General features: G+C 41.1%; 1 protein-coding gene across 7 annotated transcripts in view; it reads right to left on the bottom strand.

Annotated features, from left to right (window-relative positions):
- Positions 1-27,441, bottom strand: part of DRC10 (dynein regulatory complex subunit 10) — a 145,657-nt gene that overhangs the window by 90,381 nt on the left and 27,835 nt on the right. For 5 of the 7 annotated variants that reach the window (XM_078667154.1, XM_078667152.1, XM_078667158.1 and 2 more), the window contains 2 exons: positions 13,333-14,501; positions 11,724-11,957 (listed from right to left, as the gene is read on the bottom strand). In XM_078667154.1, the coding sequence (XP_078523280.1) occupies positions 11,724-11,957; positions 13,333-14,442 (1,344 nt within the window). In that variant the 5' untranslated portion in view covers positions 14,443-14,501. Of the gene's footprint in view, positions 1-11,723; positions 11,958-13,332; positions 14,502-22,029; positions 22,083-27,441 lie in introns of those variants that run through there. The other 2 variants (XM_078667156.1, XM_078667157.1) reach the window with 2 other exon arrangements.

The following is a 27,441-nucleotide window of genomic DNA, read 5'->3' as shown; positions in this document are numbered from 1 at the left end:
ACTTCAATATACTTTTATGCACCCGTGTCTTACCTTCGGCAGGTGATGATGAAAATCCTTTGAGAATTGATTTTAACCTTTATATATAAAAAAATCTATTATAAAAATAATTGTTTGTTTGTTTTTTACTTCGGTAAAATCACATGCACTTATCCACTCTCAGGATTTACATAAATGTTAAGTTCATCCTGCCTACGCATCTAGCACTTTAAGCACCACATTTGGGGCCCGATGTAGGTAAATTAGATGTACCGATTCATGAATACCGAATTTTACCGATTCGGTATTCATGAATCGGTAAATCTAATGTAGGTAATTTTTCGGTAAAAAATACCGAATCGGTAGGATTCGGTATTTACCGATTCTGTAATTACAGAATCGGTATTTGTCATTGATTCCTATGGGCCTTGAAGCCCATAGGATTCAATGGCAAATACCGATTCGGTAATTACAGAATCGGTAAAATTACCGAATTGCCAAGGGGGACAGGGTGTCACTTTGACACCCTGTTGTACCCCTGTTTGTGGCTTGTGTGCCATGTGACACACATACATGCCCTTAGGGCATGTACACAGGTATTCGTTATTTACCATGCAATAGTATTACATGGTAAATAGCGAATCGGTAAGGGCCTGTGGCAATGTTTTCAGTGCCACCTACATATTGATTTACCGATTCGGTAAATTTACAGAATCGGTATTTTACCGAATCGGTAACTTTACCGATTCGGTAAATATACCGATTCTGTAAATTTTAAGGCCCCAACATCTCCATTTGCAAATACCGGTCGGTTACGGCCGAAATCGGCCGTTACCGACCGGTATTGGCCTACCTACATCTGGCCCTAGGAGCACTATAAAACACACACACTCCGCATTAGCTATATAGCAAGGAGAATCTAAGCATTTGTGCTTATGACTGCATCTCATTTTGTCTGACAGCTGTCTGAGCGTAAATCGAACATTGTTTAATGATAATATGTATGGGGGTTTGCACACATTAAAATGAATTCAAGAGGGACAAACCTTACTAACACATAATTATCATCGCTAAAATAGACAGAGTGGACGCCGACATCTCAGGGAAAAACAATTTTGGATTGGGGTTTCTGTTGCATTAGGCAAGCTCAATGTTACTAACACATGTGCATATATACATTTTTGCACATGATGGTATTTGTACTCTTATTTGTTTATGCATTATGCATTTTTTTACTCAAGTCCAACTATTTTAAAGAAAACCCTGAGTTTGAGCAAAATGCGGACCAAATGTCATGTTGATGAAAAATAGAGATCAAACTCCGTAATATTGCACCAAAATGACGATGAAGATAATTATTGTACATTGAATTGTCCCTAACTATGTGTTAATTGTATTATGCATCGTATGTAATGTGTATTAACCTCATGACCATTTACAGTCTATATGATTTTATGCGTGATATAATGAATTTAGCAATATCTACTAGCATACGATGTTTGCATGTCTTAAGATGGCGCCCTTATTTGTATTCCTAATAGAATTCCCTGCTTAAGTATAGTCCTGTGTCAATGTTTACTAATGACCAGAAATTGGCGCGCTTCTGTGGGGTGTTGCCCTATATCACAGTGGTAGCCCTTCCACTCCCTATCAGTGAGCAAGGACTTCACGTCCGAAACGCGTCTGAGGGCTTGTACCACGAATGAAATAAAAAACTTGGAAATTTAAAAAGACTGACTCCGGAGATATTTTTGCAGTTTGCGTACCTGTCGGTGCTACTAGGCACTTTGAAGGCAAGTTGGATTTTCATATATATATATATCCTGCACTCCAATAGCCAACATCCAGCACACTTAATTCGGAGCATTCCCTTTGGGGAAATGCTCCGAATAAGAAGAATCTGCAGTACAGATGCCGAATGCGCGGCTGCGCAGGAGGCTTGCAGATTACGCTTCCTGGCTAGAGGCTATTCCACTGAAACTTTGGCCAAGGCTATCTTACGTTCCAACTCAGTGAGCAGGCAGGAAGCATTGATACCCAAAATGAGGAGTGTTCGACTGAATAATGATGTGAGCAAGGATGCCCAAACCTGTTCTCCTAGAGCCATTTTAACATTCAACCGACAACACGGGGCTCTTCGTAAAATAATCACTAAAAATTGGAATCTAGTTTGCAGTGACCCTGTGATTGGTCACATGGTGGACACTAAACCGATTCTCACTTTCAGAAGATCCCCCTCAATGTCCAAGGCTCTAGTTAGCAATACCTTAGAACCTAAGATTTCTGCAACCTGGTCAGCATTGAGGAAGGGTTTTAAGACTTGCCCCCAATGTAAGGCCTGCCGTTTTGGCAGCAACAGGACACATTTCAAAAGTCCTTTTTGTGAGCATCCTACCGCCATCTCCAAATGGCTCACATGCAAAACAGAATATGTCGTCTATGTGTTGGAGTGCCCGTGTGGGCTTCAGTATGTGGGCAGCACTAAGCTGCCCGCCCACAAGCGAATACTCCAACACATACGGGCAATTTCTGGACATGACCAAAATTATCCGGTTGCCAGGCATTTCCAGGATAAACATCTAGGTGTCCCTGATTCACTCCAATTCTTTTTAATTGATTGTGTTGAGGCCTCAAGGAGAGGAGGTGACCGTGAAGCCAAGCTCCGTCTCCTTGAGACTCGATATATTTTGGAATTAAATACCAAAAATCCAAATGGCCTCAACGACAGGGAAGACCTCTACACTTGCCTTTAGAACCATTTTATATGCTTGCCTATGCCTGTCCGGATATTTTAATAATCATTGAATTGTTCCTTGTAAAGCTGTTTCCTGATGTACATATGATGAATTTTTTTTTTCCTTCTAGAACTTCAGTATTTAATCATCTTTGATTTTAACTTTGGAATCATCAAAATGGCGAATATTTTGCACTTTGCTAAACTTTGCACGTTATATTATGCACTTTATATGCCTACGACTACTATGGTGACATGCCCACTTGGGCCCAAATTTGGAGTACATATTCTCTCTGTGTCATCTATTTGCTGCTATTGAAATTTCATTATTTGCACTACTTGTAAATACTATATATTTTCTTATACATATCGGAACATTTGGATTTTTTTAACACTTCTGAATGTACACAGATGAATTCATTTATCATGTACATATATATGATAGTGTTTCTTCTTGATCTAGTTTTGCAATTTTTACATGTTTTTTAACTTGTTTTTTTCCACTTTGAAGAAGCATAATTGGTTATAAATATGTATATTGCTTATATCTTGAATCATGGTAGCCCACTAGGGCTATATCCACTTCTCCGTTGTTGTATATATGTTTGCAGCAATTACGTTATGAAGTATTTCCTTCATTTCTATGACACATTGTAATGCACTGTCACTTTAAAAGTCTAGCTCGAGGCTCGCTGTTTGTCATGTGATCAAGCCTCCCTGGAGGCGAAACGCGTCATGGCGGCAGCGCTGGCTTTTATGGAATAAATCACCGTTCACCAGCACTCCTTGGGTCGGCTCTTTGTTACTAGTATTTGGACCTCCTGTGTTCTGTGTGACAAGTTTCGCCATATATATATATATATATATATATATATATATGTATATATATATATATATATATATACACACACACACACACACACACACATACATATACTAGCAGCCCGCCCCAGCGTTGCCTGAGGCAGAAGGGGGCTGGGGGCTGCATTTTTTGGCCGGGGCAGAAGGGGGCTGGGGGCAGCATGTGGTGGAGCGAGCAGAGGTAGGCGTGATGTACCTCACGACCCCCGCAGCCCCGACCCCCTGCGCTGGCAGATTGCTCCTCCACCCTGCTACGCTCCGTTCTCAGCTGCCCTCAGCCCTCAGCCGGTCAGCTCTGCTCCGCTCCCCTACGCTCGAAGTGCTGCAGCTGACGGGACTCCTCCTTCTCCTTCTTGCCGTCAGAACACGGACACGTTCACGGACACGGACCACCTCCCTCCACCCTCCCGCCCCCGCTCCCGCCCCGACATTTTCCGTGTTTGTAAATGCCTTACCTGATCCGCTGCTCCTCACATCACCGCCGCTCCATGTCCCGTCATCACGCACGTCGCGGGCAGCGCGTCGCGGCCGGCGCTTCTTTCAGGGGACTACTTTGTTTTTAAAGTTAATTTTTTTAATTTACGTTTTTATTTTATTTTATGTAGCCTATGTCCATCTACCCACTCTGACATTTTCAAGGATGTATCGGGTGTGTAGATTGGCGCTGTGGTTCCCGAGTTTACCTGGCTCAAAGGTGAGAGTTCTCTCTTTATAATAGTAGTATAGATACACACACATACATATATACACACACACATACATACACACACACATATATATATATATATACACACACACACACTCACACATACATATACACACATATAGATATATATATATACATACACACACACACACACACACACACACACACACACACACACACACACACACACACATACATACATTACCTACTTTTAGCATAGCACTGGCTCTAGGCCTGGTTAGTCAGAGTCAGTTACCCTGATTTGTGACAGCTGCCCCAGCAGGTTTCTTGTCTTTTAGGTTGGACAGACCCCTCAAACGAGGAGGAGGGTTGGCCATTATTTAGCGGGAAAAATTTGGAGCCAAATTTACACCGGCTTCAAATTCACAATGTGAAGTGCTTCATTTTTCGTTAGAAATTAAGCCTGAAAAAACCTTCAAAGGCCTTTTCCTGTAACGCCCGTATGGGCCCTGGTGTACTTTCACTAGTCAAATTCACTCTTTTTTAGAATCTGAATTATGCTCAAATAATTATACCATTATGGGTGATTTTAATTTCTACATAGAAGATGATTTCGACAGAGACACTGCAGCCCTGTCCGATATTCCAGGGACTATAGGTCTTTCACAAATGGTTAACAATGCAACTCACGAGACAGGGCATACTTTAGATGGAATTTTCACATCTGACCCGACCATTATGGGTAAAGAGGTTCTACCATTATCCTGGACGTCCATTCAGCCATCTTGTTTGAATTAAAGCCCCCAGAGGGCTCCTCAGTTGAACATTCTAGGCCGCACCCGACAATTTACAGAGCATGGAATAAAATTGACCACGACTGACTACTACTACACCTCAATGAATCCCAACCTACTCTTAGTTCCAATCCTGAGATAGCAGTTAAAGAATATAAAGACTGGCTGAATTCTGCTTTCTGTGAGACAGTACCCACCACAAAGGGATCAGGTAATCGTAAGACGACCTCCGCGCCGTGGTTCTCAGAGGCACTGAGATTAGAAAAACAAAACTGTAGGAGAGTAGAAAGGTGTTGGAGGTCGCTGTATGATGACCTGGGAAAAGAGAGTTACAAACTAGCACTGGCTAAATATAAAACCCTGTTGATAACTGAAAAAGGTGCTTTTTATACAAAACAAATCTAAAAGGTCAAACACTCCTCTAAAGAACTATTTAAGGTAGCAAACAAACTTACCACCCAACCTAGTAAAACTACTAAAACGAGCAGCCAACATCGCAATAAGGTAGCAAACAAACTTACCACCCAACCTAGTAAAACTACTAAAACGAGCAGCCAACATCGCAAGTACTTTTATTTTTTTAAACTCTTTGTATTTGGTACACGACTTATACTTTTATCTTCAATAATCATTGAAACCTTTAAATATTATACATTCTTTTACAGTACATCATTACAGTAGTAATTGTGTATTCTTAGTACATGAGTATATTTACAGGACTGAATTGTTTGCCGCTCCCTGGTTCATTAACTGTCCTCAAATGAAGACTCCACTGTGGGCATGGTACATGTGGCACCTCTGAAAGTATTCCACTTTCCCCACAATTGTTTCCATTTTTTGGGGGCACCCTCTATGTATGTACACAGCCCTTCCGGCCACCAGTGCCATATCCATGTCGTTATCCCAGTCTTTTACAGTGGGAGTGTTTTATGCCCCCCCCCCCCAGTGTCTAGCAATGTTTCTCTTAGCTATTGTCATACCCAGTGTCACCCATGTTTGTGCTGTGGCATTAACCCTTTAAGCTCGCCCGTCGGCCAACGGCCATCGCAAGCACTTCCTTGGTAGTGCTGCGCACGTCTGTTGGCCGCCACTGCCCTACCCACTCAATGGAACGCCCTGCACCGCGATGGAATTGCCGCAGGGGTTAAGGCGCTAAGGTCCGTTGCTTCATTTATATTTAGCAGACACTGCCTACGTTCTGCTAGTACAGGGGCTTCACTCACTCTTGAGATTGTGGACATTACTGTCTCCCAGTATGTCACTATTTCTAGACATTATCACAACGTGTGAAAAAATGTACCTTCTGCTCCGTACTGTCGCAGGCACCGTCTACTATCGGTCTTTCCTATTTTGCATAGTGTTACCATGGTGTAGTAGATCCTATGGAGCACTTTAAGTTGCATGAGGACCAATTTAGAGGAGACCACCACCTCCCTCTGTGATTCTATTACCTCCTGCCAATCCGTCTCGCCTAAGTCTCCCACATCTTTCTGCCATTTACCACGGAGAAGCTGTGTGGGGTCAGAAAGATTGTTAATACTTTTACGATGTTAGGGATGTGGCTTTTTTGTCCATGTGTTCTGTCAGAAGTATGTCCTCTAATGGGGAAGCTTCAGGGAGGACAGTGTCAGGTGGGATGACAGCTTCCAATGTGTGCTTGATCTGGAGATAGCAAAACCCTTCCGTGGGTGCCATCTCGTATTGGTCTTGAAGTTTGGTGAACATAATTACTTTTCCCTTGGCCCAGAGAATTCCCACCTTTGATATTCCTATGATGTCCCATTGTCTGAACCCTTTGCTGTTGCGTAGTGTGCCTAGCTTGGTGGTTTCACAGAGGGGCGTTGCCTGCATGATCTTATTGTTCCAGCCTAGTTTTCCAAGTATTGTGTGCCAAATGTAGATCGTCTGTTGTGTCGGTCCTAGAAGGGCCGTCCTCTGGTTCTTGGTATATAATGCTCGGTTGAGCCCTCCCGTTCCCAGAACAAGTCTATCCAGACGGTAGGCTGGGTCAGTATGAGAGACATGGAGCCACTGATTTGTTACGGTCAGTTGGGATGCCCAATAATACTTTGTATATTTGGGAGTGCAATGCCACCACCATACCAAGCTCTAACTAATTTAGCCATTGCTATTCAGGCCGGTTTTCCATTCCAAAGGAGTTTGGTTACTTCTACCTCTATTGCTTGGAAGTAGGATGGGGTGAACAAAGATCGGGGTACTATGCAGAGTGTAAAAGAAATCGTGGGAGCGCCATCATTTTGAAAAGCGCTGCTTTTCCTAGCATTGTTAATGGTAAGGATCGCAAGTACTTATAGGGAGAAAGTTAATAATATATATATGCTCAATTTGAGGCTACAATCACTAATGTTATCAGATGCAAAAACTGAATTTCCGCAGAGTTTGTAAGCAAAAAAAGGTTTTCGCAAAAAATGGACACTTGTAACAAGTCTAAACCATTGGATAGAAAATTTGTGGTATTCTCAAAAACGCAATGTGTAAGATATCTTTTGCGGTGTATATTTTCGTCCGCCCCTACATTGCAGTTGTGGCAGTTATCATCGAATACCACAAAGTGTAAGGTGCCTGCCTCATCCAGAGGCCCCTCTGGTCTAGGTTTGCAGTATCCAGAGATCCGTAAGTGAGATAAAGCAAAAAAAGGTGGAAACCCCAAAAATAAAAAATTAAATTGAATTCTGTTAAAAATAGATCCACTACTGAAAAAACTTTAATAGTGGTGAGGATCTACGGTATTTAAAAAGATTGGTACTTTTGCTAGATCGAGTAACTAGATCTAGAAGTGTAATGTAGTAATCTTTAAAAGAGGTGTCGACATGTTTCAGCCCCCTATGGCTCAACAGAGTCTGTAGGGCTTTCGTCAGGACTAAACAAAACAAACAAAACATAAGTAGTTACTTACACCATTTGTGTAGTTACTGCGATGGCTTACTTGATCAATTTAATCAGTTGCCAAACATTCTCTTATGACCTCGTGTAAGATTACAGGAGGCTCCGTCAGGGGAGACCGGTATTTAATTACCACAGAGCCGCGTTGTGCAAGACTGCCGCTGCTTGTGCTGACTCTGCCCCTGGACAAAAGTACCAATCTTTTTAAATACCGTAGATCCTCACCACTATTAAAGTTTTTTCAGTAGTGGATCTATTTTTAACAGAATTCAATTTAATTTTTTATTTTTGGGGTTTCCACCTTTTTTTGCTTTATCTCACTTACGGATCTCTGGATACTGCAAACCTAGACCTCTGGACCTCTGGATGAGGCAGGCACCTTACACTTTGTGGTATTCGATGATAACTGCCACAACTGCAATGTAGGGGCGGACGAAAATATACACCGCAAAAGATATCTTACACATTGCGTTTTTGAGAATACCACAAATTTTCTATCCAATGGTTTAGACTTGTTACAAGTGTCCATTTTTTGCGAAAACCTTTTTTTGCTTACAAACTCTGCGGAAATTCAGTTTTTGCATCTGATAACTTTAATACGTACCCAGGGGAAGCAAATGGACACTCATTCCTCCTCCCTATTTTTGATTGACTGAGTACAATCACTAATGACCTGAATGAGGTTGAATAACCTGATTGGGGAAAGTAGTGGTCTCAGCTTGGGACATAATGTGTTTTCTTGCTTTTATCCGGTTATACATGAATAGGTAAAAAAGCGAATTCTAGTAGCAAAATCTGGATCTCCATTGGATCCATGCCCCCTTCTACTTTAAAAACTATAGCCAGTATAGTAGGTACTACTCTTGCGGACATCTTCAATGCGATGTTTAAGATCGAAATTTTTCCTACCTTATGGAAAGATGATTCCATTACTAAAATAAACCAATTTGGATACGTCTAATCCTAGTGACTATCGCCCCATTTTCCGTCTGCCTTTCCCTGCTAAACTAGTTGGGAAACTAATGAACAACAGCTGGCCCAATTCATTCAGGATAACCATTTACTGGACCCTACTCAATTTGCGTACTGTTCAGAACACAGCACTGAGACTGCATTAATCAGAGCCACAGAGGAGATTAGGGTAGTGATGGATAGAGGCGGGTCTGCTGCCCTAGTACTCCTCGATTTATTGGCAGCATTCAATACAGTAGATCATAGCTTGTTGAAACTGCATCTAAAGACCTTGGGCATTAATCATTCTGCATTCTCTTTGCTCTCTTTGTTTCTGGCGGATAGAACTCAGTTAGTTGCATTGGATCACGTAAAATGAGCACCTTATGTGCTGCCTTGTGGTGTTCCACAGGTTGTTTGCCTCAGCCCGACATTATTTAACATCTATATATCGGAACTGGCACCCTTGATTCAGCAATTCGAATTTAGTTTGACATCTTACGCAGACGACACACAAATTGTGGCTGTGGCTTTGAACAATTAACCCTCTATCTCAACCCGATTTTAACAGTGCATGCGGGAAATAAGTACCTGGATGAGCAAACATTGTTTAAAGCTCAATTCAGAGAAAACTGAGATAATGGTCTTTGGCAGTTTTTCACCAACATGGGATGCCACTTGAACTAGGTGGTATAACAAACCAGTAATCTAGGCAAAAAAAGTTGGGAATAAATTAAAACGTATATGAACCACATACACACCACAGTGTCTTCCTTGTTTCTCATAATGAGGAAAATAAAGACAATTCTTCCTTATCTGCCAGCCAATTCCAGGAGGACAGTGGTAACTGCACTTGTGTTATCTAAATTAGATTACTGTAAAGGTTTGAACCTAAATATGCAAGGTCAACATCTATAAAAGTTACAGATGATACAAAATGCAGCCGCAAGAGGCTTACTGGATCTGTCTAAATATCAATCGGTTTCCAAAGAAATTCAGAAACTGCACTGGCTTCCAGTGGTAAGCCTTATTAAGTTCAAGGCCTTGTGTCTGGCCTATAAAGCTTTGAACAACATATTTCTTAAAAATCTTTTCAATGGGTATCTTCTTTGCAGACTGCTTTGGTCTACCGAAGATAAGTGTATGACTGTTCCCAGATTTCATAAAACCAATTGGGGTGGTCGCAGCCAGAGTTATGGAACAGCAAGACTTTGGAACACACTTACTTTGCATATTAGATCCTTGCAGTCCTTGTCTTCCTTTGGGAAGGCCTTAAAACCTGGCTTTTTCAGATCTAAGCTGCAGGTCTCGTGGTTATGTGCTCTGAGCTTTAGCGCCAAGACTCCTCAGGGTATTCGTGCGCTCAATAAATTCAAATAACATCACATAGCATAACAAAAACTCATATCTGAACCCTGAAAACACCAAACCACCACAAAACTTCCCAGAATTAAAAGATTTACATATATAGCAAATTACATATTTATATAAATGTAACAAATATATATGTATATCTCTTTATTAAGAGGGAGCCAGAGATAGAGATCAATAGATATAGAGATTGACAGAGAGAGGCCGTTATAGACAGACAGGCAGCAGGAGGACGAGAGAGAGAGAAATATAGATATTCTTACCATCTAACATCTGAATCAATGCTGCAATAGCCCAACCTAAAGATAATCCGAACTAATGGTAAGCCTGAATTTATTGATCGGAAGAAATTATAAAGCAAATTAACAAATCCAACCAAAAGAAAGCACACCCTCAGCATCTGCACACATGCAGGGTGGCCACATGCTAATGGTTTTAAAAGGCTGCCACTTGAAGTACTTGCACAGGATATGGCTCTCTGCTGGAAACTGGTAGCAGTGTCTTGTGACCTCCCGAGTCCTCACATAATTAAAAAAAAACGGGAAAAAAGGGAATAGTTACGGGAGAAAGACACATTAGCTCACCAGACACTGGCACTGATTGGGACCTCTTTTCTGGCCCATGTGCATAACTAGAATGCCGCCATTCACACTGAGAGCCAATGGTTGCCCCACTGCTGCATTCTGTGGTTGGTGGATGGAAAATGTAAATGACTCTACAGGAAATCAAGACTAGAGAATTAACTGAACCGCTCTCTTGTCTATTTATGGTTGTATGTGTATAAGGATTTTTTCAGAAAATCTGAAATATCTAGGTTAAAGATGGACATAAAACTGAAGTGACTGGGTGTTCAGCATAAAACAGTAGATAGGAGAAGAGGTGCCTGGGAGCACAGATGTCACAGCATTCTGTTCTGTATAAAAAGGAACAGGCATTGAAAAAATGTTTTAATGGTTTCTTTTTCGCAAAGACCTCTTTTTGCAGTGTTAAGAGATTCAATAGCTGTGATTCTACACCAGTGGAATAAAGGATATCTATTTATTATTAGTGACATTTTTAACAAGCTGCTGCCACTGCAGTTATCAAAGATTGTGACGTGTGGTATACTGGCTTCGTTCTACAAGATTTTGCCAAACTGAAGATGTTGGGTAAAGAGCTTTCCATATCAGAATATTATTATTCGGAGAGGAAGCATTCACCTGCAGAGGAGTTGTGATTTCTCTGTGTTGATACCAGAATGAGCTCATCTCAGGGATCGCATGGATTCTTAACATACTGTTTTGGAAGCTCTGTTGCTAAATGGTCCTATAGTTGTTCTTGGTTACTTTGTTGGAGTCTAGTTAAATAAAATCTCAAAAGTGATCGACTAAACAACCTCCTTTGTCACTAAGAGACAGATAATGGACTGTGAAGCATGCACTCATTAGCAGACTACCTTAGAAAACCAGTATTTCTGTTTTACCTTACGCAGAGCCATCTCAATCTCCTTGTGTTCTGCAATTTCACTGTTCAGTTGTGCGCGTTTGTGCTGGATATCCTGTTGAAGCTGGGCACAGTTGTTCTCAGAAACACGCTGGTCAGATTTCTGCTGGTTATCAGCCTCTTGCTTCATACGTCGTATGTGGTCATTAGAAAACTTATCAAGCTGGTAGAGCTGGACCTTCAGGTGACGGATCACGTCATTCTTCTTAGCGACCTAGTACAAGCAATCAAAAACAATTGTGCCACCTTAAGGGGTTGCAGTTTGTTGCTGTACATAACTAAAAGAGCTTAGGGGCATAGAATAATGCACAACACCGAACCATAGCTTTGTGTATTCAATGACTATGCCTACAGAAAACTATATGAATGCATCTTCAATCTGATTCCCTGGGTCACTGTAATTACACTACGGAATCTGCACAGTTCACCTCAGTTCTGGCCTGATAGAAACACATCTAGCATAGTGTACCTGAATTGATTACTTCTGCAGAACCCGTTTTTCCTATGGAAGGACTGCTACAAAATGTAGCCATTGTACCTCAATCCTGTCCTGTTTACTTTCACACCTCACGCTATTCCAGCACGTAGATTCCCAAGTAACTCTACCAATGTACTCCAATTCAAACCACTCCATATGATGATTGAAGAGAGACATACCCACTGGTTCAGGTAGAGTATTATTTATTGTTGTAATAGAAAATAGTGATTCTGAATAATAATTAAACTAGAGACGTCTGTGATGCACATGGAAAATACAATTATGCTTTAAGAACTGTATTACGTGTTTCATTTGAAACCTCACCCCTAGTTTTGTTTCTTCAGACCAAGCACTTGTAACATATAATGCCTACCAGCATGGATGACATGTGACTCCGACACCTTGTTGTTCTCATTGTCAAGTAACACGTCCTATACATTGTTTTTCAAGCCTAAATGTGTCATTGTCTCTGCATACTATGCAAATATGTGTGATATAAAGTGCTCTTATACCCTTCATTGCGATGAGTAATGCTATAAAAATTACATTCATGTGATAGAGGGGGGCTATGGGGAGATGAGTGGGACTTTAGGAGGATGGAAGTTAGGGAATCCGTGGAGACGGAGGTCGTCGGGGAAAGTAACGCCAACAAAGGAGGGGGCACCGGGTGCCACCAGAACTGAAGCCAGCCCTGTAGTGATGTGGAGACAGTCAAAAACAAATAAGGGTGGGGGCAAGGCCAGGAACAAATGTGGATAGCAGCATTTTGAACTTGCATTTGGATCAGCCGTACACTGAGAGTCAGCCTGCTTGATATGTCAAGAGACGGTGCTGGGGGATCATGAAAAACATATCCAATGCTTGCGGCATTGTGGGAGGTAAAGCCTGAGCAGAGTGGCTATTGCAGACTTTGGGGTGTTGTGGTGATGTTGATGGTGATGTTGATGCTGATGTTCATCATGATCTAATCTCAAATATAGATAAATTATTACATATGAGCCCAGGGATTCCACATATTGACCCATTTAAGTTGCTGGCCTTCACAATTTAAACAATTTGCCTAACGCCCCTAATTGCTATTCACACAAACCAAAAGATTTCCATGCATTACCTCTCCATCCCGGTCTTTAATGGCGGCATCCACATCTGCCTCTAGCACCTTAATCTTGTCGGCATTCTTTTGTTCCTTCTTGATGAGCTCATTCAAGTGGTGTATCTGATCGTTTTCCTCCTGTGGACTTGTGAGAAGTTTTTCAAATAGGAAACCTCGCAGCTCCCAAAGGGCCTGGATGAGATCTTTGATGGAAACAGACCTAGCATGGACCTCTGCTCTGATGGTCTCTGCCGCTGCGTGGTTGGTGTGAAACAATCTTAGAGTGTTCTTAACAGAGCTACTAATGGCCTGTTGAAGCAGAGAGAGTTTGTCACCGCCTCGTTCCTCCATTTGCCAGAAGATTCCTACTCTTTTTACCTCTTCTAGGAAATCCTGTTGCTCGCCCTCCACATTATCCATGCGACTGAGGAAAGAGAGCATGTTATCTTGCAACCGCTGGTGCTCCCTGATAGAACCAAAAAGTTCACACCCTAGCACAACACCAAACCGGTCCAGGTTCTTAGCCGTGTACAAGAAAAGGCTCACCAGCTCCACACTTTTGATGGTCTCATCCATAACAGCAACAACCCGCTGGGTTTCAATAGTGGTTAGTTTTTTGCGTGGAAGATCCTCGATCTTCAGAGACTCATCTTTGGGAGGAGATGGTTTAATTTCTTCCTTGGACTTACTGTGGTCTGGGTCAGTTGCAGGGTGGGTCAGTGATGCTGCTGACTGTGGGAGAGAGTTGGCTGGCGAAGCTGGTGACTGGAGTTCAGGACCAGCCAGTGACGCTGCAGACTGTGGCTGGGAGCGGGTCAATGATGCCATCGATTGCAAAGCAGGGCTGGCCAGTGCCACTGCGGACTTTGGAGCAGAGTGGGTTACAGACGTTACAGACTGTGGATCTAAGTCTGCTAGTGATGCTGTAGACTGCTGACTAGAGCCAACTAGAGATGCTCTTGACTGAGAAACGGAGAGAGCCAATAAGGCTGCAGACTGCACAGGAGAGCCGGCCAGGGATGTCGGTGACTGTGAGGTGGAATGGGCCAGCGATGCTACAGAACGCAGAGAAGGGCGGGACCGTGATTTTGCCACCTGCGGAGCTGGAACTGCCACCTCGGTCGCCATAGTTAGAGCTGAAGGGTCACCAGCTTGGGGCTTTTCCACCTGTTGCTTTCACAACTTTCCTAGGAAACAAAACAAGTCACAAAGCACGTGAATACTGTACATCAAAGGTACTCATTTAATTTACAGAATAGAGATCAGGGTTGGTTCTAGTGAAAGACCAATTGTGTGGTGGGCCACCGGGTAGCAGCACTAGAATGCATGTTGAATAAAATGTTGCCCTTGTACCACAAGTGATCAAAGTTGAGGTACATAAAGGCAGTAAAATATTTGCACCGCTCTCGATAAGCTAATAGGACTATCAAGTTGCATGCATGTTTCTAAAGCATTAGATAGGGTAAAACCTACTTTAAGATCAGCTTGGTAATTGCCACATCTGTAAAATGTGTATTGCAACTGCTTGTCGTCTTCTTTTATAATGTTGCTATAAAAGTTGTCTTTTATCAAGGAAAACAACTTCATAAAATGTTTTAAACAAAAATAGGATTGCTGTTCTTCAGGAAAGTCACCCATTAAAATGTGGGAATGCAGTTTTCAGGAAGTCGCGTGTTCTGTTATGTGCACTACATCAGACATTAGTTTTAGATGAAAGGTGTAAGCTAATTTGGGGTGAATGTGTACTACTGAAAGGGGATAAGAATCACAGCCTTTAAAGTAGATATCCTGTCTTTCGTCTTAGTGACCGTCATAAACAAATATGGAGTTTCTTGTGAGGTAGTTACCAAACCCAACCAAAAAGGCTCCACTGCAATCATTATAAATACTTCTGAACTAGAGTTCCTCTTTAGTGAATCAATATGTATACTCTTGACACAAGTGTGAATTAAATCTGGCTTGATTACCATATAAAGATGCGAGGAAACCTACATAGAAGAGGGTGCAGTGACAACACGCTTGTGGTCACACATAAAGCAAGCGCCAACCCTGAACGGTCTGTAAGCAGAGCATAGCTGCATAATTTGCCTCACTTCCTTCGGGCCTCATTATCGAGAGGTCACTGCATCTGAGCACAGTGAGCCAAGAGATAAACAGTGGGTTGCGAATGGGACAGTGAAAAAGAAGCCATTGAGCAATATACTTTAGTTGTAGAAATCGTTTGGAAGGTATGCCACTTAGTATCTAAATAACTACAGTAAACAGCCAGCTAGCATGATGGTTTTATTGGGTGTTGTCAAACAATACAGAAGTGCCTTGCAATAGATATTACCCAATAATCTTCATACTCTGTCGAAGCTATTGATTACCTCACAATTCAGGAACTACTACACTCCTTCCTCTCACTGGTGTTACAAGTGAGATCCCCTAAATGAGCAGAGACGTTTTAAGGTGTGGACATTTGCCAAGGCCCCCCACCTTCAAAGGGCCCCCCTGGGAAAGTGAACTTTCTCTCTAGTAAACCTCTGTCTATTCTCTTTCTCCCTCTAAACTTCCCCTCTCTGTCTACAAGTTCATCTCACACTTTCTCTCTACTCAGTGCCATTGAAGGGGTTTTGGAGTCCCAGGCAAGACATACTTAAACTGTTTTTAGTTACCCTGTTAAAGTCTAACATATAATTCAGTATTGTTTGGCATCATGCGCCTTGAATTAACAGGAAATGGGTAATAAAATTGAAGTTTGTTCCAGATAGGGGTCCTCAAAACATCTTGCCATGGGCACCAAAATTTTAAACATGGCACTAAGTACTGGTACTTAGAGGGCACGTAGGGCTCCAGGTTAAATGCCTTTTTAAAAAACTTTTCATCTGCATTTAGCCATATTTATTTTTTCCTTGTTTTAAGGGTATTTACCAATGCTTGTTTTTCGTTGAGGAACAAGGAGTTACAACTATTACAATTAGTTCAACATGCACTTCATCATATTTGTACACTCACAAATGTAGGGTTTTAGATGGTTGAGTTGCCATATCAAATAAAACAATACACTCGCCTGAAGACATCAGCTTTGTATTATTTTTCATCGGAGCTTACTTCCTGGCTATTCGTTGCTGGGGACAATCTCCGTCCATAGGGTACAGACTTATCATGGATCTGCCCCTTTAATATTGTTTACCAGTTTGGGAAGGTACACACCTACCGACTTGCTTTGACATCGTATGAACATAGGTGTTATACCTACGGACTTTTGTTACGCGATACACATACAGATACCAGAGCTTTTTAGAGGACAATATTATTTCGGCGTTCTGCAGGTCAATTGGAAACTTAAAACTCACCCCTAACACAAGTGAATCTCGATAAAGAGTATTATTGGATCGACGGGAACATCATAGGATACTTTTGGATAATCCAATAAGCAGTTGGACATTTTTCCTGGACATTTGTGTATTTCATCCGTCTGTTGTAACATTCCCATACCGCCTTGAAAAAGTCTGAGTACAGACGAAACACGTGTCGGCTAGATCGTGAGCTGGGATTTTTTTTTAAAAAGAATCAATAATGACAAGGACTTAAAAATTATTGAACTTGATTTGGACTGGCTGTTTGTTATATACAATATTGATTTGATGGAACTCTTCTGAAGCATTTAGATTCATATGTGAATCTCGATTGTGTTTTGAACCTTTCCAATACTATGGTTAAACTGATAAATACATAAAAATGGCGTGCTGCATGAACTCAGATTGTTACCTTTGTATTATTAACACTTGCACACATCTTCAGGTCGTTAAGCTACCTTACAAAAACGTGTTTTTTTAAAGCCCTATGATGTCAAAATGCCTAAACGATCATGACTGAATGCATGGAGTCACCATCAAAAGAAAGTCTTGTTTCTGTATTTTGAGGTTTTTAACCTTTTCAGCGCGACCGCGATTCCCCCTCCGGTGCTGGGCCCTAATAAAAACAGGCGTGGTCATGACGGAACGGTTCCGTCATGAGCACTGCTCAACCGTAGCTCATGACGGAACCGTTCCGTCATGAGCATCGAAGGGGTTAAACATAGACTACATGCAGGGAAAGAAGTTGTTTTCCATTTGTATTGCTGTGTACAACTGGCGAACAGACGGCCAGATGTGCTAACGTTTTTTGCTGGCGCAAATAGCTTTTAGACCCGTTTGCGACTGCAAAAAACGTGTGGCCCATGTACTAATCCTATTTTACGAGTCGCAAATCAATTTGGGACTCGCAAAATAGGATTATCGACTCACTATTAGGACGTGCGTCCCTTCCTAATAGTGACTCCTGAAGATATGTATGACTGTTTTGCAACCGCAATTGCGGTCACAGATCAGTCACAGTTTACCACCCTTCACAGATGGGTGGTAAACCACTCACAAACGGGAAGGGGTCCCCAGGGGACCCTTCCCCTTTGTGTGTGGCTCTCAAAATATTTTTTAAGGGCAGGCAGTGGCCCCAGGGACCACTGCCTGCCCTTAAAAAATGAATCTGAAAAGCTTCATTTTTATTTTTTAAATGTATTCCGTTTTCCTTTAAGGAAAACGGGCTGCATTACAAAAAAACTGCTTTAATTAAAAGCAGTCCCAGACATGGTGGTCTGCTGACTCCAGAAGGCCACCAACCTTGGGAGTGCCAGCCATTCCCAATGGGGTCACAAATTGCGACAGCCTCATTAATATGCATGAGGCATGCAATTTGCGACCCCATTAAGAATTGCAAACAGTGTCTCAGATACTGTTGTGCATGCCAATTTGCGAGTCGCAAATGCAATGCAATTTGCGACTCACAAATTGGTGAGTCGTACATCTGGCCCATTGAGACTTAAATATGTTTTAAACAGGGATTGGTTTAGCCAGCAGTTTCTCCTCCACTATAGCTTGTTTTTATTAAAATGATAGGACCTTACAGTAGCTCTCCTCAAGGGCATGTGCAGAGTACCCACAGTCACCACCAGCACCTTCATGTACCAGCAGTCACCATCACTGCCATCTGTCATCATCGTTACGAGTATTTGATCAATAAAATCAGGGCTAGTGCGCCTAGTCACCGTCAGTGCCAGTGTCCTGGTAAGTATCAGTACTACAGATACTGGTGTTACTAGTCACAGTCGATACGGGTGTCCCCAGCCACCAATAGACCTCAGGCTGTTGTTAAGGAAGGGAACTTATTTTGGTTGGTTGTGTTTGCCCTCTGTGTACTTCCCACTGTCTTCTTGCTCTCTGCAGCACTTGGTGGAAGCCTCCACTACTGATGTATGCTCTACCAGTAACTCCTTAGGGCGTGGTAGCGCGAGGACACCTTGAATGCACAACCAGATATGTCACATAATACAAGATTGCCAACCACACCTCGTACTTAAAGGGTGAGGGATTGGCGTTGCGCTGCTTGCTCACTTTTAGGCCACAAACCATTGTCAAAGAAGGGTACCAAACATCTGCTGCTTCCGTTGGCCCTGCCAGGCATTCCCCACTCTTTCCTGGCTCTATTCAAAACCAAGGCTGATGGACCAGCTTAGACAGATGCTCTAGAAATTGGAATGTCAATTGTTGTTAACAACAATATTTTCCATTCCTTTTATCATACTGTGCAGTGATGGCTGAGAGCTAGCAAAATTGGTCACCGCACCTTTGCCAAGAAGTACTATTTCTAGTCCTAATCAACACAAATGCTTTTTCCACATTCGATTATACAATACTCTATTGAAGAGCAGCATGCTCAACTCAGTCTTTCTGAATTACAGCGCCTCGACTCCTGTCCACAGCAATCACCTGACCTACAGTCTTGTTTTTGTACCTCCTTGACAGAGGAGGCCTATTCCAGAACCTTCTTTAAAAGGGCAAGAAGTGTGCTATTATGTTGTAGACAAAAACCACAAAGCACATTGTTTTCTCCATTTCCAAATATGTGTTACTTTTTCCATTGTAAATGGACTTCTAGGTACTCTCCACCCTTTTGAGGGAAAGGCATTATGCTATCTCCAGATATCAAGGTGAGACTTTCACCTTATTGATCTCCATTATATATTGTTATGATGATGACTTATGAACTATTGTTACAGAATTGAAATGTCAACCTAAATGGCCAAATGATCTGTTTTTCTTCCAGTGGCGCAGAAATGCCTCCCCCAAAACGATTCCTTTTCCAGCAATTTTTCCTCATTCCTTATATATAACTCATTTTAGGGAAATATTGCCTTCGATCTGAACTATCACTGTGTGCACTTTGTGAGCAGTGTGCCATATTCAGTTTTCTTTTCACATAGTTAATGATATACTGTACTTTTATTTATCAAGATTTCATTATAATTCTTAAAATACAGCCAGCTTCTTTTGTATTTCTTTTTCAGGTTTCATTCACAAACATAGATTCTGTCTAGACTGTTTCAAACATGAATCTATCAAGATTAAAGATGTACAAAAATACTAACAAAAATCTTGCCAAGAGATTTGTCTAGATTAATTACTTTTCTTCTTGAAAAACTTAGAGGCTAAATTAATCTCTTTAAGATGTATGCTTTGCTGGCAGCAAATGCAGAGTTCTACTGACTTTAGTGACATGGAAGCAACAACCTCGATTCACCCGAGGAGTTGCAGACTTCTATGTGTAACTTGATATTGCTCTGTGTTTTGAAGAAGGGAATTAATCTGCCTTAATATAAAAAATTCTTAGCAGAAATGTTTTAAGGCATGTGCAAAGTGGGTTCTGGCCCACGGCCCCAGCCTTTAAGGGGCCCCCTGACAAAAGGAAGCTCTGCTCTGCAAAAGCTTGCCCGGATTACCTTAAATAATTCTTCAACAGATTGATTTAAATACTGTTTCTCTGTATTTTATTTATCGATTTGAGTGATATGTGAAATCCTAAAACAGACATATTGCAGAGAAATGTTGTTTTTCTGTTTCATGCAACATCCATAAATAGTTTCTTTAAGATCAAAACAAGTCATCACATATGAGAAATACGAGGATGTCAATAGAGATTATTTGCAGTAATATTAATGAGCTGCTGCTGTGTTACATCACTATCTATGAATATTAGTTTACCAACTTTGGAATTTGGACAAGTGTACCTCTCAACTGTTAGTGACTTGACCAAAGAGGGCATGACAGAGCAGATACTGGAGCATAAACTTAAAACTGTTCCAACCAGGGGCCCCAAAAATCCTTAATATGTCCGTGATTCTTAGAACAACCTTTTCTCTTGCTCCCTCTGTCACTTTCCCAGCCAAACATGTGGAGCGGTGATTTATTACAGTTCAGGTGGTGCCCACTGAATTACCATCTTCTCTTGAAAGATGTATAAATATTGTTGTAGATCAAAGTAGGCGTGAACACCGTCTGCAACGTTCAAACAGAACTGTGCTTAATCAACATATATGTATATACCCAGGCCTCGAAAAATCATAAAAATGTTACTAGACCTAAGGTCGAGTTATTTGAATAATCTACTCGACCTAACTGTAATGTACTTGACCCGTAAATTGGTCTCAAATTGTGTGATTAGTATAGCCTTTTTCTTCATTCTCACACATGAGTGCACCTTCAAATATGTGAGTTCCTTTCACACCTTCTACAGCAAGTCAGACGGTTTGCTTTACAAAATTCCAGAAATCTGCAGCCAGAGAATGAAAAGCAATTGCAAACTGACCTCCATCTCTGAACACAGAGCAAAAGTGACAAGATAAAAACAAGATTTCAAGCCATCTTTATTATTCCTTCACTTAATGACTGAACAGAACACCTGTTCTTTGTCAACTCACCAGAACAGGCATTTAGGTCCGAAATATATTTCAACTTGATCAAATCTGACTCACCATAGTGAGTGGGCAAGTAGATTTTCCGAGGCCTGATACCACTATTAATTTATTTCAAGAAAACAATAGCACTGCAATAGATAAATGTTACATAATGTGGGAAAGAATGGAATTAATTGCAGATTCTTGCAAGAATCATCAGAGTTAGCTGACAAAATCTGATCTAATCAGAGATTCTGTAGACTATTTTTAAGACAACACATGGGGGACGTGGCTTGTTAAGAGACCTGACATGCAGCCATTCCACGGAGTTCTGGAAATTCATCTATTCCCCCCACCAATACTGGAATATTAAGTTCACAATTATTGGGAAAGACAACACATCCATGGAGCAAAAGTAATCCTGAACAAAGCTGTTCCCTTAAAATGAAGGTTAAGATTTTACTGGGTCTCTGTGTGGTCCCCCTGCAGGACTAACAGCAGTAGAAATTAAGTTGGCCACCTAACATCAGACTTGATTGAGAAGTTGCAGCAATGACCACGTGCTGGAAAGCTTGATCTCTAGTAAGAGAAGAGTTGTGAATTCAGACAAGCACACCGAAGGTTTAGTTCTGGTGCTGGAGCAAAATGTCTCAACAGCAACTTAAGAGGGAATCCAGAGTGGCGGTGACTGCGAAGACAGCTGTGAGCTGCGAAGAGCATGCCTGGCTGCTGTGTTAACTTCATAGGGCAGTGCAAGTGATGGGAGGACACGAGGAGCCTTCCTGTGCTCACATGCCAAGCACATAGGCCGTAGGAGCACATGGTGAGGGGCATGCTTGTCGAGGGCCTGCAGACCAGGGCACAAAGCCCAACAACAAAGAGCACAATTTGGACCTAATAGGTGAATACATTATTTATACATGTAAAGGTGCAAATGGTATAATTGACATCAGAATAAATACCAACTTAACTTCTCCTTTCCTGATCAGTGTGTTGAATGAATGTGGATTTAGTCTCCTAGAAGAGTAAACAAAATTATTTAACTGATACAAGGCACAAGCATTAACAGAGACACCAAGACTTAACAAAAGTCTAACTATAATACATAAAAATACCCGGAGGGGTAAAGATCCTGGGGTTATGCTAACTTATATTGGCTCAATATGTGATGCTGCTTGCTTAGCCTGAGAAGGCAATACCCTTATGCCCCCACGCTCCCCCACCACCAATACAGAAATAGTTTGAACTGGGTAGGATAATTAGTAGTTTGTCCCAGATCCAATATTTCTCTCCCACTCCCATGATGCAGGTGTACAATGGTGCAAATTCGGCTCCGATCACTGTATCCTGCACCTGCATGTAGAGTTCCTGGTTGAAACTGAAGACGTTGTAGCTTTTCTTTGATCACATAAGATTCCCAAAAATGTTCTGGTTTAGTATTAATAGCCTTCTGTGCTGCCACAATCCCCTTTTTATGTCGAAGAGGTATATAAATTCACTACATCTATAGTAACTGATATATAGTCTGCGTCCCACATGATAAATTCCCCTACGTGTGAGCCAATTGAATTAAAGCCTGCAAAAATAGGAGGTCTGGAAGGAGAAAATACCCTTTTATGGCCCTTGGGGCAGAGGCAAAAAGTAACCATAGTAGGATGTTGGATGTAAAAAAAAAATCTTCTCCTGTCAATAAACCCTTAATGTACCATTCCTTCAGTTTTGTTTTTATTGTCATTTGGATATCCCTTGTAGGTTTGCCTTTGACTTTCCGGTAGCAATTTGTATCTAATAGCTGTCTCATTCTTTCTTGAATGCAATCATATGAATGTAAAAGGACCACATCCCCCCGTCTATCCCCTTGATAATCAACACATTGTTGTTCTGTAGTGTCTTGCTGCCTGACCCATGTTGCCTGTTGTCTTTAAAAAAAAAGTTTGAGATGGCCACTAAAAATCTGTAAATATGATCACTGTACCAATTATAAACAACCGATTTTATTGATATTTTACAGGTATAGTACTATTAGATATTGATTGTCCTACCCTTTTCAAACTAAATATAATACATGCTACAGCTGGCAAGAACCAGCACACACTGGAGGATGTAGACGTACCAGCAACATCATAACATAGATCTACAGAGTTGGGGAAGGGGCAGGACATGTTAGGAAGGAACAGTTCCAGACCACTCCATATAACAATGGCTGAAGTGTCAAAGATCTTGAACCTAGAACCTCTGATGGCATGTGATAATAGGGTGGGCATGGCCTCCACCTTGCAATATGAATCAAGAATTCCGAGATCATCCAGAAGCCGCAGAGAAGAATGTTGACAGACACGACAAAAAGCCAAAATGATGACGGTAGCTTCCTCAGGAGAGATGAACTAGATTCCTAATAAACTTTGCCCTTTCAAATAGACTTAAATAATGGTTAACAAACTACAATATATTCCTATTGGAAATATTCCCTTTTTCCGAGCAGCTGCTGAACCATGGCTCAAGAAATGTCACAGATTTAACTAAATGTTTAAGTTATGTTGTGGGATTGTTAAATACTCTTCATTAAGTAGAGAGATTTCCTTACTCTAAAAGCAGGGGAGAAGTGTGGGGACGGGTGGGTGGAGTGAGGGGGTGGGTAGGAGGGACATATCCAAGTTCTGGGAGCAAAACCTCTCCATCTCCTCCCGCTTGTCTATTCCCTTACCTAGTGCTCCAATGGCAATGTCAAAAGATTCATGTCAACTATCATTATCCAGTTTCATATTCATGAAACCACATTCCTTCTAAACATTGTCTGTTGTTCCCATTAAGATGTTTTATAATTTCTGTCTGAATATAATACACAATCAGATACACCACAGGATTAACACACAAACTTCAAGGTGAAAACATAATGGCTAGATGTAAAGTAGTCAAACTAGATTGCCCAAAGGATAGTCTCAGGTTTGAGTCTCTGAATATTCAGAGCCTCTGCTTCCCAATGAAGCGGAGGACACTCCTACACTAGCTTCAAGTAAAATAAATGTATGTAGTGCTCCTACAGGAACTCATTTGCAGAGTATTGAAAAGAGATTTGAATCTTATTGGCTCCTTACCGACATCCATCCCAATGCCCCTACAAAAACTAAAAGAGTATCAATATGAATCAAAAGGGGAATATAGCTTAAGTTAGAACACCAATGCTTCAACTGGGAGGGCCGGGTATTAGGGGTGTGAGGCAGTCTAGAAATTCAAATCAAACCTACACATGGTTTTAAAAATATGATCCTAGCAATAATAGGAAACCTTCTACACAGACTTATTTTAGTTGATGGTTATATTTGTGGGACGGTGCCTACTTCCTTGGAAATTTCAACACAATACTGAACCAATCAAATGAATGTTTCTCGATCCAATTTTAAGCCATTAACCCGGATGTCCTAATTTATGGATATTATAGGTTTTGATTTGGTTGCTGTCTATACAATTAAGCATCGGATGGAGCGGGATTACAGGCACTTTTCAAATGTTCAGAGAACCTACTCAAGAATACATTTCTACCTCCTTCCTTGAATGATATCTGTTGATATAGGTACACTGTACCAGTTGGATCAGGCCCCGGTCTACTTAGAATTGGACAATGAGCGGGAACTTGCCAAAGGCCTAGACCATGTAGGCTGAATAAGATAGTGTTTGGAGATATGGCCTTGAAAGAATCAATCTGGGAAGCCTTGGGCCTGATAGGTTTTCTAGATCGTTCTAGAATTGCAGCAAACCATATTCCTGACCCCCTACCACCAAGGACAATGTGCCAACATGAGGCAGAAATCCAGTTGGACTGCAACCACCCCAAAACCCACTGAATAATGTTTGACTGAGATGTGTTTCTAATAACAATCAATCCTGTAAGACTTTACAAGGATAGTTAGTTGTACCCAAAATCTTCCTTTATTAATTAATAACACTTTCAAGAACACTAAAAAAGGAATCCATTTGAAAGATTTATTATAACAATCAAAACCCTAATCTAGTGCATACAATATAAATTGCAACCACAAAAAGGCAAAACAAAATGGAAAGCAGCAACGTTTAGTAAAAGCGTGAATAGAAGGATAGATTCCAAAATGATTGCTGTTCATTTTCATTGTGCAAGACTAAGTACTTTTAAAGAACAACAATTCATGAGACGCATTATTATCAACCTTCCAGAAATTCTTCAGAAATCAATAACAATTAATGTAAAACAGAACCGTCAGCTCCTAGAATAAATACTGCTAATATAGTCAAGCAATGCTTTAGTATCATGTTGCAGAACATAATAATATAACCTAAATGTGCAATGTATTAATCACACATGTTTACTTTTGATTGATTACCACATATAACTCAAGAAGGAGAAAACCCAGGAGAGAAAAAAACATACTATTAATAAGTAGGAGATACAATTAGGTCAATACCCATGGGTCCAGCACTGGAGCCAGGAGGGTTTAACGAAGCCTTTATCAAGTCATATGTAGGCATTCGGTTGGAACTGCTGTCTACCATGTTTTTAATTATTTCCGAACATCTCATTCAATAACTCCATCTACGATGGAATCGCCATCAACATTAATCCTGAAACCAGATAAAAATCTCCCACTTACATAGTTCATATAAGCAGGTAGCATTGTTGAACTATGGGTGTCAAGATTTTTTTACTAAAACTCTAGTCACTAGGCTAGATAAAATACGAATCTGATTGGTCTCCTGATATCATTCAGGTTTATAAAACAAACAATTACGTTCTACAGTGTGAGGCTAGCACAGCCGATGCTAGATGTAGCAGACTCAAAAAAACACTTCCAGTGTGCCAAAAAGTTATTTGACAGAGTTGGGGGAAGATATTTGCATAAAGTGCTGACCAGAACTGACTTGGTGTTTTTATAAGATTTTTTTAAACTACATTAAGGCTAATATTAAATGACCACAAACAAAAAATTAAATAAAATGGGGAAAAGACAATACCGCTGGCCAGAGGAAAGAGACAGGACAGCCCAATATCACCTCTTCTCTTTGCACTCTCACTCGTACCAGTTGTACAGGCCACTAATGAGACTGATATTATACGAAGAATTGAAAAATAACAGGATACCTAAAGGTGACCCTCTTTGCTGCTCATATACTGTGTGTCCTACCAGACCATAGAAATTCTATAGCATAAAACTCTGATTTTAGACTTAAGGAGATGGATGTGACCTTTAAAACTATCTCAGCTGAGAAGCAAGGAAGCAACGCCTGTACGGAGGGCTGCTGGGAAATTAAGGAACTGGCCCTACTAGAAGGGAGAGGAGGGAAACGGTATGAACAGCAAACATCTATATATGCTCCACAATCTGAGAACATACTTGTAAATAAATAATTCACCAGTATATAATTCCAGATAGACTTAGAGCCATTATCAACGATGCAGATAAATGCTGGAAAAGGAGCAGACAGAGAGGCCGCTAGAACATGTTAGTGTCCAGTGATAAGGGACTTGTAGATAACAATCCAAGGGCGTTTACAAGTCAGTAGAGAAACGACAATCCCACTGCATAGACATACTAGAGAAATGAGTACCCACATTATATAAATATTAGAAACGCTGCCTAGTTTCATTGCCAATCACTGTAATTTCTTATGGAAGTATTTAACTTTCACAGGAAATGTGCCTCATGAGACCTGAGACCCCCCCGTCATTGGCCTCCCTAGTCCACTCCCAATCCCACCCAATATTCTTGGTTATATTATATTTGCCTTATTACGTTACATGTAGAAAAGGACTCAAACCATCTGACAGACTTAACTATAGCACTTACAAGTGAAGTCAGTCTCATAGTATATGGTGGTCAACTATGTCAAATATTGCACTAATACCCCACAACAGCACTCACTTCATACCCAAAAAAACAAGTGAAGCAGTCTCTGGACCAAAGCCAGAATGGAAAGGAGATAAGCAATTATGGCAAACAAGGTGCTTATGAAGATGACTAACCTGCTGCTATTTTTCTTCTACATTTTTGCTAACATGGGAAAAATCATCATAGAGAAAACATTAGACATCACAATTCAGTACAAATTAGGTTTCTTTATCATCTGAATCGCTACATTACCCTTGAGGAATTTAAGCACCCATGTTTACAGCTGGTTTTAAGAACCTGCCAAAGAGTTTATACCCATTAGATCTACAACCTTGCTTGGTTGAAGCTGCCTTTCCCAAGGTGGAGTTGTCTCTGTAGTTCTTTCAAACAGAGATCTTGTTTACATTTTTGTAAAGATTCAGCCACCAAAAGCCAGCATATCATTGACAAGCTCTCCCCCCCCTCGAGACAACCCCGCCCAGAACACCCCTACCCCCTCCCCTAGGGAGACGACGC

This window comes from Lissotriton helveticus, chromosome 11 (assembly GCF_964261635.1).
Source record: "Lissotriton helveticus chromosome 11, aLisHel1.1, whole genome shotgun sequence".
In the NCBI taxonomy this organism is placed as follows: domain Eukaryota; kingdom Metazoa; phylum Chordata; class Amphibia; order Caudata; family Salamandridae; genus Lissotriton; species Lissotriton helveticus.
Note: the sequence above shows the minus strand (reverse complement) of the source record. Positions and strands in the feature narration are given on the sequence as shown.